The 14,536-nt window shown below is 36.7% G+C and overlaps 1 protein-coding gene across 9 annotated transcripts in view; it reads right to left on the reverse strand.

Moving 5' to 3' along the window:
* Positions 1–206: 206 nt before the first annotated feature.
* Positions 207–14,536, reverse strand: part of CHM (CHM Rab escort protein) — a 255,280-nt gene continuing 240,950 nt past the window's right edge. For 5 of the 9 annotated variants that reach the window (XM_026016746.2, XM_026016743.2, XM_026016742.2 and 2 more), the window contains 2 exons: positions 13,207–13,367; positions 207–3,900 (listed from right to left, as the gene is read on the reverse strand). In XM_026016746.2, the coding sequence (XP_025872531.1) occupies positions 3,709–3,900; positions 13,207–13,367 (353 nt within the window). In that variant the 3' untranslated portion in view covers positions 207–3,708. Of the gene's footprint in view, positions 3,901–11,300; positions 12,848–13,206; positions 13,368–14,536 lie in introns of those variants that run through there. The other 4 variants (XR_011998361.1, XM_072745031.1, XM_026016744.2 and 1 more) reach the window with 4 other exon arrangements.

Genomic DNA, 14,536 nt, shown 5'->3' on the forward strand with positions numbered 1-14,536 from the left:
TAGCTAAGTAAATTAACCCGTGTATCATTTGATTGCCTTTCTGACAAAACCCGACACAGCGGACAGATGCTTAGAAACAAAACTAAGTATATAGCTGGTCAATTAATTGTTTAACTAGATTGATATCAACAAATCAGTTCCAAGACAATCTTCAATTTCTTGGCATATATGCAAAGTTTTAATATTAAAAAATAGGAACCCACACCTGAAAGGGAACAAAACGCTTTTATTATCTCTGAAAACTTACTGCTACATAGTGAAAATTATGAATATTTATGCCTTTGGAGTACATATAAGAAAATTAACCAAGAGTAGAGATAAATTATTCAATATCAATAGCAGTAAATAATTTATTCATAAGAAAATTGTTTAATTCTTGCCTTAAAGGATCAATACTTCACAATCACATTTCAAAAAAAAAAATTTGAGGTCTTTAGAACTTTAGATGAAAGGCTGCGACAGAAGTTATGATCACTAGCATGGTTGGTATTTTAGATAAAGGGCTGCCAATTTCAGAAACAATCATTCTGGAAGTTAACCGTTAACATGGGCATTTTACTGTGGTCAAGTAAATATGAGAGAGATGGAAAATTGAAACTCCGTTTTCCAATAGAAAAATACCTAAATTTGTAATATCCACCTACTTACCTCTCTGCTTTCCTACCTCTCTGCTTTTCTAGGCAGGCATATCTACTAGATATAGACAGTAGCAACATAGGGTAACTGGCTTTCATACAGATCACTAAATTGAATGGTATTATCATTTTTGGTTAATAAGAAGCATGTATAACTAAACATTTTAAACACATGAATCATGATTCTTTGATGACAGGATGCCTAGGTGGCTTAGCAGTTGAGCGTCTGTCTACCTTTGGCTCAGGGCATGATCCCGGGGTCCGAGATCGAGTGCCGCATCAGGGTCCTTGCAGGGAGCCTGCAACTCTCTCTGCCTGTGTCCCTGCCTCTCTGTGTGTGTGTGTCTCATGAATAAAAAAAATCCCGAAAAAATTATGTGATGACAATATTCAAAATTTTAAATTAGCCACTGAAATTCCTGTATCACATACAACATATTAACTTTATTCATATAACTTCAGGCTTATGGTTTTGCAACAAAGCCAAAAGTTTTTTCCTTTTTTGGTTTAAAACTATGAAAAAAATTTATTTGCAATAATTAATATAGCTGAAAAGAAAGCTGTTAGAATAATTTCTATTACATTCTGAGGCAACAGGAAATATCTAAAGTTCTTTAACATAATGTTCTTATCAGTTATGCAGTATTTTAAATCACCACTAATCATAATCAGGAGCTTTTAAACATTTAAATAGTATTTAATAAATAACCTGGAAGAGAGATTATGATGCTGGCTAAAGGATAAAATAGGGTACAGTGTGGGTTGGGCCATGAGACCACAGAGTCTTTCCTTCCTTGTCTACATACAGATAGCTGCAGTAAAGCTATCATGGCTTTTCTAGTTATTATTCTGGGTGTACCCTGATTGGTAGTTTACATAAATGTATATGCTGTAGTCAAGAGACTTTGACTCTTAGACTATAATAAAGTACAATATCTTAACTGATGCAACTCATTTCAATTGTATACATTCATATAGTGGAACCTTTTATATTGCTGGTATTGAGGGGCAGGGCCAATACTTGGTGTTTCTAGGTACGTACTGTACATTTAGCACATGGCATTGTTGGATTTCAGGAAACATGATTTAAGAAAGATCTGAATCTATATAAAAATGGATTATAATGTGATTCTACTATCCCTGGTTTGTAGGACATTATAAAAGTGGGAGCGAGAGGCAGAAGGGGCCAAAGAGATAGGAGATGGGGTATACCATGGGCGGAGGAGTTAGGAGCAGCCTGAGAGGCTGGGAAGGACTCCCTTCCAACTGGATTCAGCTATAGCTATGGGGGATTGGAAAGGTGAGGCAAGAGCTACATTCCTTGCTTCTTTCTATTTCCTATGAGTCTGTGACCTGACAGAACTAGCTTCCTTTAAGATCTCTGAAATCTGGAGAGGTCATAGTCCCACTGCAACTATGTGCTTTCTACTATAGCTATGGCCCTCTGGTAATGTAGGCCAGGATGCACAATAAACTTTTTGTATATTTAATTATTGAAATAAATCCAAACTATTGTTCAAAGAGAGCAGATTATCAGAACTTGGCATCTGGAAAAATCTTAACATAGTCACTGTCATTGTAACTAGATTTGCTGGCTATGTATAGCTCTAACGTTTTTATGGTAAGCATATATTAGGGTTTATCAACTGTCATGTTGTATTCAGAGTTCTTAGTGGTTCAGGTTTACCCACCAGAAAAAGCATATGAAGAATTTATAGAGTGCTTTCCTTTTAAGATTCAAAACCACCATTCCATGTTACTATGTTTACTGGTCTATAAGATTATAAAACACTAATTTAGGAAATAGTTTTATTTCAAAAGCTTAATTGCAGTAAAGACACTGTGATCTACTGTGTTATGGGAGTTGACAGCAAACAATTCTTTGCTGCATAAGAGTTTTGACATTCGCCTCCAAGTCAAGGGGAAAACAATTTTCCCCCCAAAATAGCATTCTACGGATTGCACTGCATTTATCTTCAAAATCATTCTCTTACAGTAGGCGATGTATTACTATTTTCACCTTACATATGGACGATGTGAGGTCTAGAAGTTAAACAATTTGTCCAATATCATCAGTAGTATAGCTAGGACTAAATTGGGTCCATACAAAATTAGGCTTTAGTTACCTGACTAGACACATCTTCCACAAACTGAAGAGCATATCCAAATCTTTCCATTTCTTCAGTCCTATAAGCTTTCCTAGTGTGTAAGTGATTCATATACAAATATCACTACTAACATTAAAAAACGTTGAGTACTGGTCTCATGATTTATTTGTAGAAATGGGTACTTTAATACTGGTATTTTCAATAATTCTCAAAATAGAAACAAACCTCTATTCTAAACATAGGCTCCTGTCTAGATCATGATACTTTAGCTTTTCCTCAACTATATTTACATGCGCTTTTATCATTGGTGTCATCATGCCCATACCCATAAAGAAAATAGAATTAAAATAATCAAAGGAAATATGTGACCTGATTCTGAAGATGTGACTTTCAAACAAAGATCCAGAGTGGTAAGCAAAAGCTTTCTGAATACTATAGAATTACTAACAATGCATAGGTACACTTTTTATATCCATAGCTAGATTCCTGGGAATCAATCCATTTATATTTATCTGCTAGTTCCACATGTTTGGTATCTTTTTTTTTTTTAATTTTTTTTAACTATTTATTTATGATAGTCACAGAGAGAGAGAGAGGCAGAGACATAGGCAGAGGGAGAAGCAGGCTCTATGCACCGGGAGCCTGACGTGGGATTCGATCCCGGGTCTCCAGGATCGCGCCCTGGGCCAAAGGCAGGCGCCAAACCGCTGCGCCACCCAGGGATCCCACATGTTTGGTATCTTAAAGTAGGCAAGCCAATGTGCTTTATAAGTGTTTTGCAAAGTTCCTGCAAAGTCCTCTTTAAGGGAAACCTCCTTTTGTATTTCTCTGACCTGCTTCTCTTGGTAATTATGTATGTCAACTGGCTGCTGTTTTCTAACATTTTTCAAACAGTTCTTCCAAGAAGAAGACTCTGAGGTCAGGAGGGATTTCCAAAGTGGGGTATCCAGTCTGGTGTATGTCTGTTACTGAGAGGCCTCCTCTGGGTTTCCCAAGCTTGCGCTTCCTTTGGGAGTCTCTGAGTTAGCTTCTAGTATGACACTGGCTTCAGAAGCCTCTGATTGTAAACTGTCTCCATCAGTGATAATGTCTTCAGGATTTGGTGGGGGTGGACAGAAGTCTTCATTGGGGCAGATTAGCTGGAAAAGCGTTTCAGCCTGGCAATGGAAGAAAGGACATAATAGTTTTTGGATATCTGCTTAACATGAAATTATTTTAAAAATAAAATATCACCCTTTAAAATTTCTTTAAGTTATAGAACTTTATCAGGTATACATGACCTTCTAAAAATCTGCTTTCAGAATTCCATGACTTCTCTCCAATTCTATACATGTATTCAGGCCCACCCTTTAAGTACTTAACTATATCAGTACTTGATCAGATTATTGTATTAGATAGCTGGGTATTTAAGCACATTCATTCTACATGTCAGTAGAAAGATAATTTTCTTCAATATTCTTTAGGTAATTTCCCAAGAGAGCCTATTTGTGATAGTTGCACAATCAAATTTAGCATATAATAATTTTAACAAGTCATTGTTAAAAATCAAGAAAATCCTTCATTATTTGTTCAACTATTTCCTTTGCTGGTATAATTTATTTCCCCCTGGGCTTTAAGGAGTATAAAACAGTGTTTAAGATCATGGACTCTGAATAGATGGCCATGTGCAAATGCTGTCTCTGCTATTTAATAGCAATGCAATTTAGGGCAGTGCTTAATTGACTTCTGAGCCTTGCTTTCCTTATCTATGAAATGGTAGAGGCTAAGCCTCTATATATGGTAGCTATTATCATTGTTATTAATAAGATGAGTTAAAATGTCAACATTTTATTTTTAAAGATTTTATTTGAGAGACAGAGAACGTGCACATGTGCAAGTGTGAGAGGAGGAGCAGAGAGAGGGGGAGAGAATCTCCAGCAGACAACCAACACAGGTTGATGTGGGCCTATGTGGGGGCTTGATGTCATGGACCTGAGCAAAACCAAGAGTCAAACGCCTAACCGACTGAGCCACCCAGGCACCCCAAAATGTCAAGATCTAAGCTGTGTTTAGTCTGGCAGGGTAAGAAAGTAAGAAACTGAATGTGATTTTAATTAACAACACACACACACACACACACACACACACGAAAGTAAATGTGGCAAGAAACACTGCTATTCTATTCTAAACATATCCTTACTTTTATTTAGATGAATACAGCTCATTGTTAGATAAGGGTCCCTGTCATACTAGGGAGCTTGAACTTTATCCTATTGGTAAACAAAAGTCATTACATGGTTTTAAGATATATCCTGTTTTAAAGGCAACAATGTATTTCTGTACCACTTTAATCCTTCTTCCTGACATGCACATAAAGTCATCCATTAGGCCAGGAGTTGACAACTATGGTCCACAGGCCAAATCCAGCCTGCTGTTCTTGTAAATAAGGTTTTATTGGAACATAGCCACTCTCATTCATTTATCTATTTTCTATGGCTGTTTTTGCACTGCAGTGGCAGGGATGAGTAGCTGCAAAAGAGACAGTAGGGGCTGCAAAATCTAAACTATTTACCATCTGGCCATCTACAGTTGATAGACTCAGGTGGTTGGGCCATCAGGTGATTAAAAGTGACATTTCTTGGGAGTGGATGGAGGGATATTAAACAGAAACTTTTGAGCTTTGATGTGAAGTTAAAAGAAGGATGGGGAGAAAAAGTTTCTTTTCCATTTGAGTATAATTCAAGAGTATATCTTTTGGATGTGACATTTTCCTATGACTATTCAGAAACTAAATATTTGAGATGCCTGCTTTCCTCTCCACCCCAGGAACTCACCAGTCTGCTGGAGACACTTAGCTCCTAGAAGCAGGAGGATTGAGATCAGAACCTCTATCTCATCCGTCAGTTCCTCTTTTTGTCTTTTATCTGAACCTTGTCTGCCTATAGAAGTTCTCCCTCCCCCTTACTTCCTTTCACTCTTCACATTCAATGGTTAAATCCTGACAATCTTATCTCTTCATTCTTGACTCCATTTTTTCGTTCTCTATATAGCCCAGGCATGTATCATCTTTCCTTTACACAATAGCAACATCTCAGAACTGGACTGGTCACCCTGCCTCTAGGGGTCCCCTATGCAATCCATTTCCATGCTGCCTTCAGAGGGGGTCTATGGAAATGAAATTTTGTTTATGCCACTTTCTGGCTTAAAACTCTTCAGTGATTCCTCATTTCTTAAAAGGTTAAAAACTCAAGATCTTTGCTATGGCATACAAAACCCTACAGGCCTATTTCTCTGGTCTTATCATTTACTCCATCCCATCTTTACCTTTCAGACTTTTTGCTTCACTAATATCTATTTATGTACACTTTTCTTAAACACACTATATTTACATCCTGGATTGGTGCAGATGCTGGAATGTTTCAATTATCTTCCATTTGTATGGGGAACTGCTACTCATCTTTCATATCCGTCTCTGCAAAATTGACTCCTAAATAGGGTTCATGGCCCCTCCGCATTATTTTTGAATTTTGGATATTATTCTATTATCGCATATACTGTAATGCACTGTCATTTGTTTACAAGTTCTCCTTTACTAGTAAGTGATTCCTACAGCGATGACAAGGACTGGATTTTACTCAAGTCTAGATCCTTAGTTCCTGGTGTGGAGTAGAATCCCAATATACATTTTTTTAAAATTAATTATAGAACTTTAAAAACTGTATATTGTAGAAATACTGAATATAAATATACCATGACTTATTACTAATAATACTACTTTTCTTCCAGTTCCTCTGTGTCTCACACCTTGTCTCCTTTTTGTTACTTACCTATAGGATACATTTTTCCCCTGATTTCAGTCCCTGTGGCTGGATCTCACACTGTTTCCATATATCCTTGTCATAATCTGTCTCCTAGGACTATCAAACAATTGTAGGCTGCTGCACTACCTGTATTTGTTTTCTTCCTGCTTGTGGAACTCTCACCATCAGCCCATCTGCCACTGGCCCTCACTGATGCCAATTTCCTACAGCCAGCCTCCAGCACTTCCTGTCTCCTCTCTCTAATTGCTAGAATCTTTTAGGCTCAACTGCCATGCTCTGGAATGTCTACCCAATACTTCTTGGTCTACTGTATTTTACTTGTCAACTAAGCCTCAATTGTGAGAGTCATAAATAGAGGTTAGTTCAGAGTAGTTAATTGTTAACCTTTCATTCTTTTTGCTCCCCCACCCTTTTGTAGAAAGAAAGAGCATCAGTGGGGAGGGGCAGAGTGAGAGAGAAAGAATCTCAAGCAGGTTTCACAGCCAGCATGGAGTCCAACACAGGGCTCAATCTCAGGACTCTGAGATCATGACCTGAGCCAAAATCAAGAGTTGGATGCTCAAGTGACTGGACCACTCAGGCACCCCAATTCCTCTTGCCCTTTTAAGCCAGAAGTTAGCTTAAAGAATTACATGTGGTTAAAAAAATTTAAAAGGCATAATTATATTGTGACTTGGTTTCTTTATATTGGGAAGTATAGAGAGGACACATTGAGCTACTGAAGAAATTCCTATATTTATTTAATATATATCTACACAAAACAAAAAAAATATTTTGTCAGTCTAGCAGTTTAATGTATTTAGGATGTATCCACATTAACAAGATGAAAGTAGCACAGTACAGATGAATGTATAAGCCCTGGGGTCTAACAGACTTGAGTTTAAGTTTTGGCTCACAAATCTACGAGATCTGTGATCTTTGGACAAGTTATTTAGCCCCTTTGGGTCTTAGTTTCCTCATCTGTAAAATGGGCATGTCACAGATACTGATCTCATATGTTTGTAAGGACCAAATGAAATAATATATTTATGATGTTTAGGATATTGTCTAGTACACAGAAAACACTCAATGAATGGTAGCTCTAGAAAATATAACACCTAAAACTGCCCTCTCCCTCAATGGCATGAGAAAGTGAGTTATACTGCAATATGTGAGCAACTTGATAGGTCATATGATTTATAAAAAGAGTCTTCAACTTACAAATTCTGTACCAAAAGTTATAAACAAATTGCTAATATGCCATAAAGACAACATTCTAAATGGTGGTTAGGCTGCTCACATCAGCCCATTTAAACCATTTTACAGCTGACCTTTAGTACAAAGAGTACATACATTACTATTTAATTATTCTTGTTCTCATGGGATGGTACCTCCTAGAGGATGGGGGCTCCTGAAGGACGAGTGAGCTATCAGTGATCTTGAGAGTAAAGAACTATAGACCAGTCTGTTCATCAGTATGTGTGAGTAAATGGGACACTATCTGTATTAAGAAAAGAGATACATCAGTTTCAGGAACAAAAAACCTGGAGTAACAAGCTATAAAAACTAGCAAGTCACAGAATCACAATTATCACTTGGGCTACTTAGGCTAGCATCATTGTGGTGATAATAGAGAATGTCTTGGTGTGCCCCTACACACAACTTTAACTCATATAACACAGATCACTTTATATTTTTAGTATGTTTTCAAATCAAATAGTTCCATGTGAACACAAGGGAGACAAGTCTATGCTATTCAACATCTATATATCTACAAATAAGAAAAATAGATGCAAACTTGCTAATTGGTCAAATAAAGTATTTGTTAAAAAAATAGAAATCTGCAGGTGGCTTATGTTTGGTACATAGACAAAGCCTAGGTGATGCTCTAAGAACTTTTATAGACAATCTGGAAAACAGAAGTTATCAATTAGTAACTAGGCTAAACACAGGATGAAATACTGAATTAGAACAAAGCTATATAACAAATTGAAAACTATTCATATTTAATACTATATAATTAGTATCAAAAGTAGCATTATTATTATTTTGTACTATGATAACACTGAAGTCTATCTCCTTGGGAAGCAAATTATCTCATAACAAAATTATCCTTTAATTTATATAGCCTTTTAGCTGGTAGTTTAGATCACATTAGAACTTGTATAATAAGCTCTTATATGAAAAGCCTTCCCATTTTGGTGAAAAAATACTGAAGTCCACTCAGGAAAAAAAATGACCTACACAAGGGGGGGTGCCTGGGTGCCTCAATTAAGCATCCTACTCTTGATTTCCACTCAGGAGATCAAGCCCCGCATCAGGCTCTGTGCTCAGCAGGGAGTCTGCTTCTCTCTTTCTCTCTCTGTGCTCAGGATCTCTCTCTAATCACCTAGGCTATCTGGCTGAAAACATGTCAGCAATTCTGCTTGGAAAAAACTGGAACATCAAAGCAAAAATGCCTTGGTAATTTTAAGCCATAAATGTAGAACTCGAACCATCTTGGGTTCCTATTAAACTAATAGAATGAATGATGGATGACTCCCTACTTTTGATATCACTGGTTGAATAGGATTATCCAGGATCACCATTAAACTCTGAAGAATGAGAAACAAGGAATAAGACAAAAAAAACCCTATAGATACATGGGTTATGGCCTTGCCAGTACAACTAAAAATTAAGTCAATGAAGCCATTTGTTTCCATAACATCCCTAGCACTAGTTGGATTGAAACTTCCATCTGTGGTCTTAAAACAATGTTAAATTATCCACTTTTTGATTCAATAGACAGATATGCCAATTCTATCTGTGAAAAGTTTAGATTTGTGCCTCAAAAAATATATTTTCTGTTATTCTCTGTCAGGTACAGAGAAGTGTATTAATACATATACACATGGATCTTCATCTGAATGGAATCATAGTTCACTTTTGGCAGCTTGTGTCAGCCTGTGCTGTACCAGTTAATAGCTTTGCCCAGAAGTGCTATCACAAAATTCCACCTTGATTTACCGTATTCCTCAGCAGCTATGATAGTAATTTTTGGGACACCAGCTTATGTCAAAACATTAAAGGAATTGTGTTAACTCTGAAAAACTATAAGTTACATGTTCTTCTGCAAAATAAGAAAATGCTTTAAGACAATTTAAAAATTACATTTTGTATATAATTAGTTACACTCCTTTTGAAATGACTCAGAGATTAACAAAGAAAAACAGTGTATTTCAAAATAATAAAACAATAGGCCAACAGTTTATTTTTATTTTTATTTTTTTTAATTAATTTTTATTGGTGTTCAATTTACCAACATACAGAAAAACACCCAGTGCTCATCCCGTCAAGTGTCCACCTCAGTGCCCGTCACCCATTCCCCTCCAACACCCGCCCTCCTCCCCCTCCACCACCCCTAGTTCGTTTCCCCGAGTTAGGAGTCTTTATGTTCTGTCTCCCTTCCTGATATTTCCCAACATTTCTTTTCCCTTCCTTTATATTCCCTTTCACTATTATTCATATTCCCCAAATGAATGAGAACATACACTGTTTGTCCTTCTCCGACTGACTTATTTCACTCAGCATAATACCCTCCAGTTCCATCCACGTTGAAGCAAATGGTGGGTATTTGTCGTTTCTAATCGCTGAGTAATATTCCATTGTATACATAAACCACATCTTCTTTATCCATTCATCTTTCGATGGACACCGAGGCTCCTTCCACAGTTTGGCTATTGTGGCCATTGCTGATAGAAACATCGGGGTGCAGGTGTCCCGACGTTTCATTGCATCTGAATCTTTGGGGTAAATCCCCAACAGTGCAATTGCTGGGTCGTAGGGCAGGTCTATTTTTAACTCTTTGAGGAACCTCCACACAGTTTTCCAGAGTGGCTGCACCAGTTCACATTCCCACCAACAGTGTAAGAGGGTTCCCTTTTCTCCGCATCCTCTCCAACATTTGTTGTTTCCTGCCTTGTTAATTTTCCCCATTCTCACTGGTGTGAGGTGGTATCTCATTGTGGTTTTGATTTGTATTTCCCTGATGGCAAGTGATGCAGAGCATTTTCTCATGTGCTTGTTGGCCATGTCCATGTCTTCCTCTGTGAGATTTCTCTTCATGTCTTTTGCCCATTTCATGATTGGACTGTTTGTTTCTTTGGTGTTGAGTTTAATAAGTTCTTTATAGATTTTGGAAACTAGCCCTTTATCTGATACGTCATTTGCAAATATCTTCTCCCATTCTGTAGGTTGTCTTTTAGTTTTGTTGACTGTATCCTTTGCTGTGCAAAAGCTTCTTATCTTGATGAAGTCCCAATAGTTCATTTTTGCTTTTGTTTCTTTTGCCTTTGTGGATGTATCTTGCAAGAAATTACTTTGGCCAAGTTCAAAAAGGGTGTTGCCTGTGTTCTCCTCTAGGATTTTGATGGAATCTTGTCTCACATTTAGATCTCTCATCCATTTTGAGTTTATCTTTGTGTATGGTGAAAGAGAGTGGTCCAGTTTCATTCTTCTGCATGTGGATGTCCAATTTTCCCAGCACCATTTATTGAAGAGACTGTCTTTCTTCCAATGGATAGTCTTTCCTCCTTTATCGAATATTAGATGACCATACATTTCAGGGTCCATTTCTGGGTTCTCTATTCTGTTCCATTGATCTATGTGTCTGTTTTTGTGCCAGTACCACACTGTCTTGATGACCACAGCTTTGTAGTACAACCTGAAATCTGGCATTGTGATGCCCCCAGCTATGGTTTTCTTTTTTAAAATTCCCCTGGCTATACGGGGTCTTTTCTGATTCCACACAAATCTTAAAATAATTTGTTCTAACTCTCTGAAGAAAGTCCATGGTATTTTGATAGGGATTGCATTAAACGTGTAAATTGCCCTGGGTAACATTGACATTTTTACAATATTAATTCTGCCAATCCATGAGCATGGAATATTTTTCCATCTCTTTGTGTCTTCCTCAATTTCTTTCAGAAGTGTTCTATAGTTTTTAGGGTATAAATCTTTTACCTCTTTGGTTAGGTTTATTCCTAGGTATCTTATGCTTTTGGGTGCAATTGTAAATGGGATTGAGTCCTTAATTTCTCTTTCTTCAGTCTCATTGTTAGTGTAGAGAAATGCCATTGATTTCTGGGCATTGATTTTGTATCCTGCCACGCTACCAAATTGCTGTATGAGTTCTAGCAATCTTGGGGTGGAGGCTTTTGGGTTTTCTATGTAGAGTATCATGTCATCGGCGAAGAGGGAGAGTTTGACTTCTTCTTTGCCAATTTGAATGCCTTTAATGTCTTTTTGTTGTCTGATTGCTGAGGCGAGGACTTCCAGAACTATGTTGAACAGCAGTGGTGAGAGTGGACATCCCTGTCTTGTTCCTGATCTTAGGGGAAAGGCTCCCAGTGCTTCCCCATTGAGAATGATATTTGCTGTGGGCTTTTCGTAAATGGCTTTTAAGATGTCGAGGAAAGTTCCCTCTATCCCAACACTCTGAAGGGTTTTGATCAGGAATGGATGCTGTATTTTGTCAAATGCTTTCTCTGCATCTAATGAGAGGATCATATGGTTCTTGGTTTTTCTCTTGCTGATATGATGAATCACATTGATGGTTTTACGAGTGTTGAACCAGCCTTGTGTCCCAGGGATAAATCCTACTTGGTCATGGTGAATAATTTTCTTAATGTGTTGTTGGATCCTATTGGCTAGTATCTTGTTGAGAATTTTTGCATCCATGTTCATCAGGGATATTGGTCTGTAATTCTCCTTTTTGGTGGGGTCTTTGTCTCGTTTCGGAATTAAGGTGATGCTGGCCTCGTAGAACGAATTTGGAAGTACTCCATCTCTTTCTATCTTTCCAAACAGCTTTAGTAGAATAGGTATGATTTCTTCTTTAAACGTTTGATAGAATTCCCCTGGGAAGCCATCTGGCCCTGGACTCTTGTGTCTTGGGAGGTTTTTGATGACTGCTTCAATTTCCTCCCTGGTTATTGGCCTGTTCAGGTTTTCTATTTCTTCCTGCTCCAGTTTTGGTAGTTTGTGGCTTTCCAGGAATGCGTCCATTTCTTCTAGATTTCCTAATTTATTGGCGTACAGCTGTTCATAATATGTTTTTAAAATCGTTTGTATTTCCTTGGTGTTGGTAGTGATCTCTCCTTTCTCATTCATGATTTTATTAATTTGAGTCTTCTCTCTCTTCTTTATAATAAGGTTGGCTAATGGTTTATCTATCTTATTAATTCTTTCAAAGAACCAACTCCTGGTTCTGTTGATCTGTTCCACAGTTCTTTTGGTCTCGATATCATTGAGTTCTGCTCGAATTTTAATTAACTGTCTTCTTCTGCTGTAGGCCAACAGTTTAAATTAGAAGCCATGTTCCTTTAGAAAACTGGCATTATAAATTTTATTTTTCAGAATATATATTTTTAACATCTTCCATCCTTATTCCCACAATGGAACTCATAAATGCTCTCCTGCAAATCCATCATACAGTCAAGAATATGAAAATACTGAAGACTATATTTTAAGTATAAAGAAGCTTTGTCATTCACAGGAAAAAGTCTGGAGGCAAATTACAGAGATAGTATTAAATGATAGACAGGCTCTTCTAGTCTTTTTTCCCACATTCTAGAGGAAAAAACAATTCACTTTCCCTACCAAACCAACTTTTCAACACAAAACTGAGAAACACCAACACCTTACCTGTTTGACTGCATTATCATTTCCTAAACCACTGTCTGGGCCAGAGCAGACATAAACGTTGGATGGTAAATCATTATAAGAGTTCCTGCTGACATCTGAAGAATCTCTCATATTGAAGTAAAGAGCCCATAGAAGCCTCGGTTTTTCAACTTCTTCATTTTCTAAATGTAGACAGAAATTTTACTCACATCTAAAGCACAATAAACCTGTCAATTAATACAATTTGTAGCCAATTACTAACAAAGCCGTGATTATATAGTGTAGTAAATCAGAGCTTTGTATGTAAAAAATAGCAAATCTTTATCCACACCCACTCATACATGTATATATTTCAAGTACTGATGGCTTTTCAACCTAAGACAAGTTAGATATCAAAAATTATTTTGATTACTAGTAAGTTACTTAGATATAACTCCAATTGTGTTCTCTTGGATTTCTATTACTTCTACATAGCAGTATCAAAGTGCTTCTGAACACATTCATCCTTAAATTATACCATTGAATAAGATAACAATTTTTTTGTTTTATATAAACAAACCAGCTTGAAAAATTATATATTACGTCAATGATCTATACAGGATTATGAGATGTCCAGAAGACACAAATCTATAGAGATAGGAAGTAGATTAGTGGTTACTTAGGGCTGAAGGAATTGGGGTGAGGGATTAAAGGGTGTGGAGTTTCTATTTTGGGTGATGGAAATATTCTAAAATTAACTGTGGTGATGTTTGAACCATTTGGTGAATATATTAAAAAGACTGAATTTTACACTTTAGGTGAGTGAACTGTATAGTGTGTGAATTATATTTCAATAAAGCAGTTATTTAAAAAATAGTATATATAGGATTAACACTTGATACAGTAACTCACTAATGCTTTGTCCTACTGGATTACAAAGGAAAGGCAACCAACAACAAAAATAAGGTTGTGAGACTTAAAGTTGTTTTTAGCACATATTCTCTCATTTCACAGTGAGCATCTATTATGTGTATTAGGCTTGGACTAGGAGCTGGAGATGCACAGATAAAGCAGACTTAGCCCTTAGTCTTCTGGTTTTTCATATTCCCTAATTATAGGAGGCCTAGCACACAACAGATATTCAATGAACACTTTCTATATTGATTTTCATCCTGTTTTCAAATATAATCAAAGTATGATATGCTTATTTTAAAAGGTTCAACCTAATTAATCTTAATACCTAAAACCTATTCCTTGCTACCTTAATAATTATTTCTTTGCCATTCCTCCTTAGAAATGTTATTATATTTTTTTTTGCTTGAAAACAGAAATTATTGCTGTTAAAAATTTTTTGGTGACAGGATTTTCTTTA

Source organism: Vulpes vulpes, chromosome X (assembly GCF_048418805.1).
Source record: "Vulpes vulpes isolate BD-2025 chromosome X, VulVul3, whole genome shotgun sequence".
Lineage (NCBI taxonomy): Eukaryota > Metazoa > Chordata > Mammalia > Carnivora > Canidae > Vulpes > Vulpes vulpes.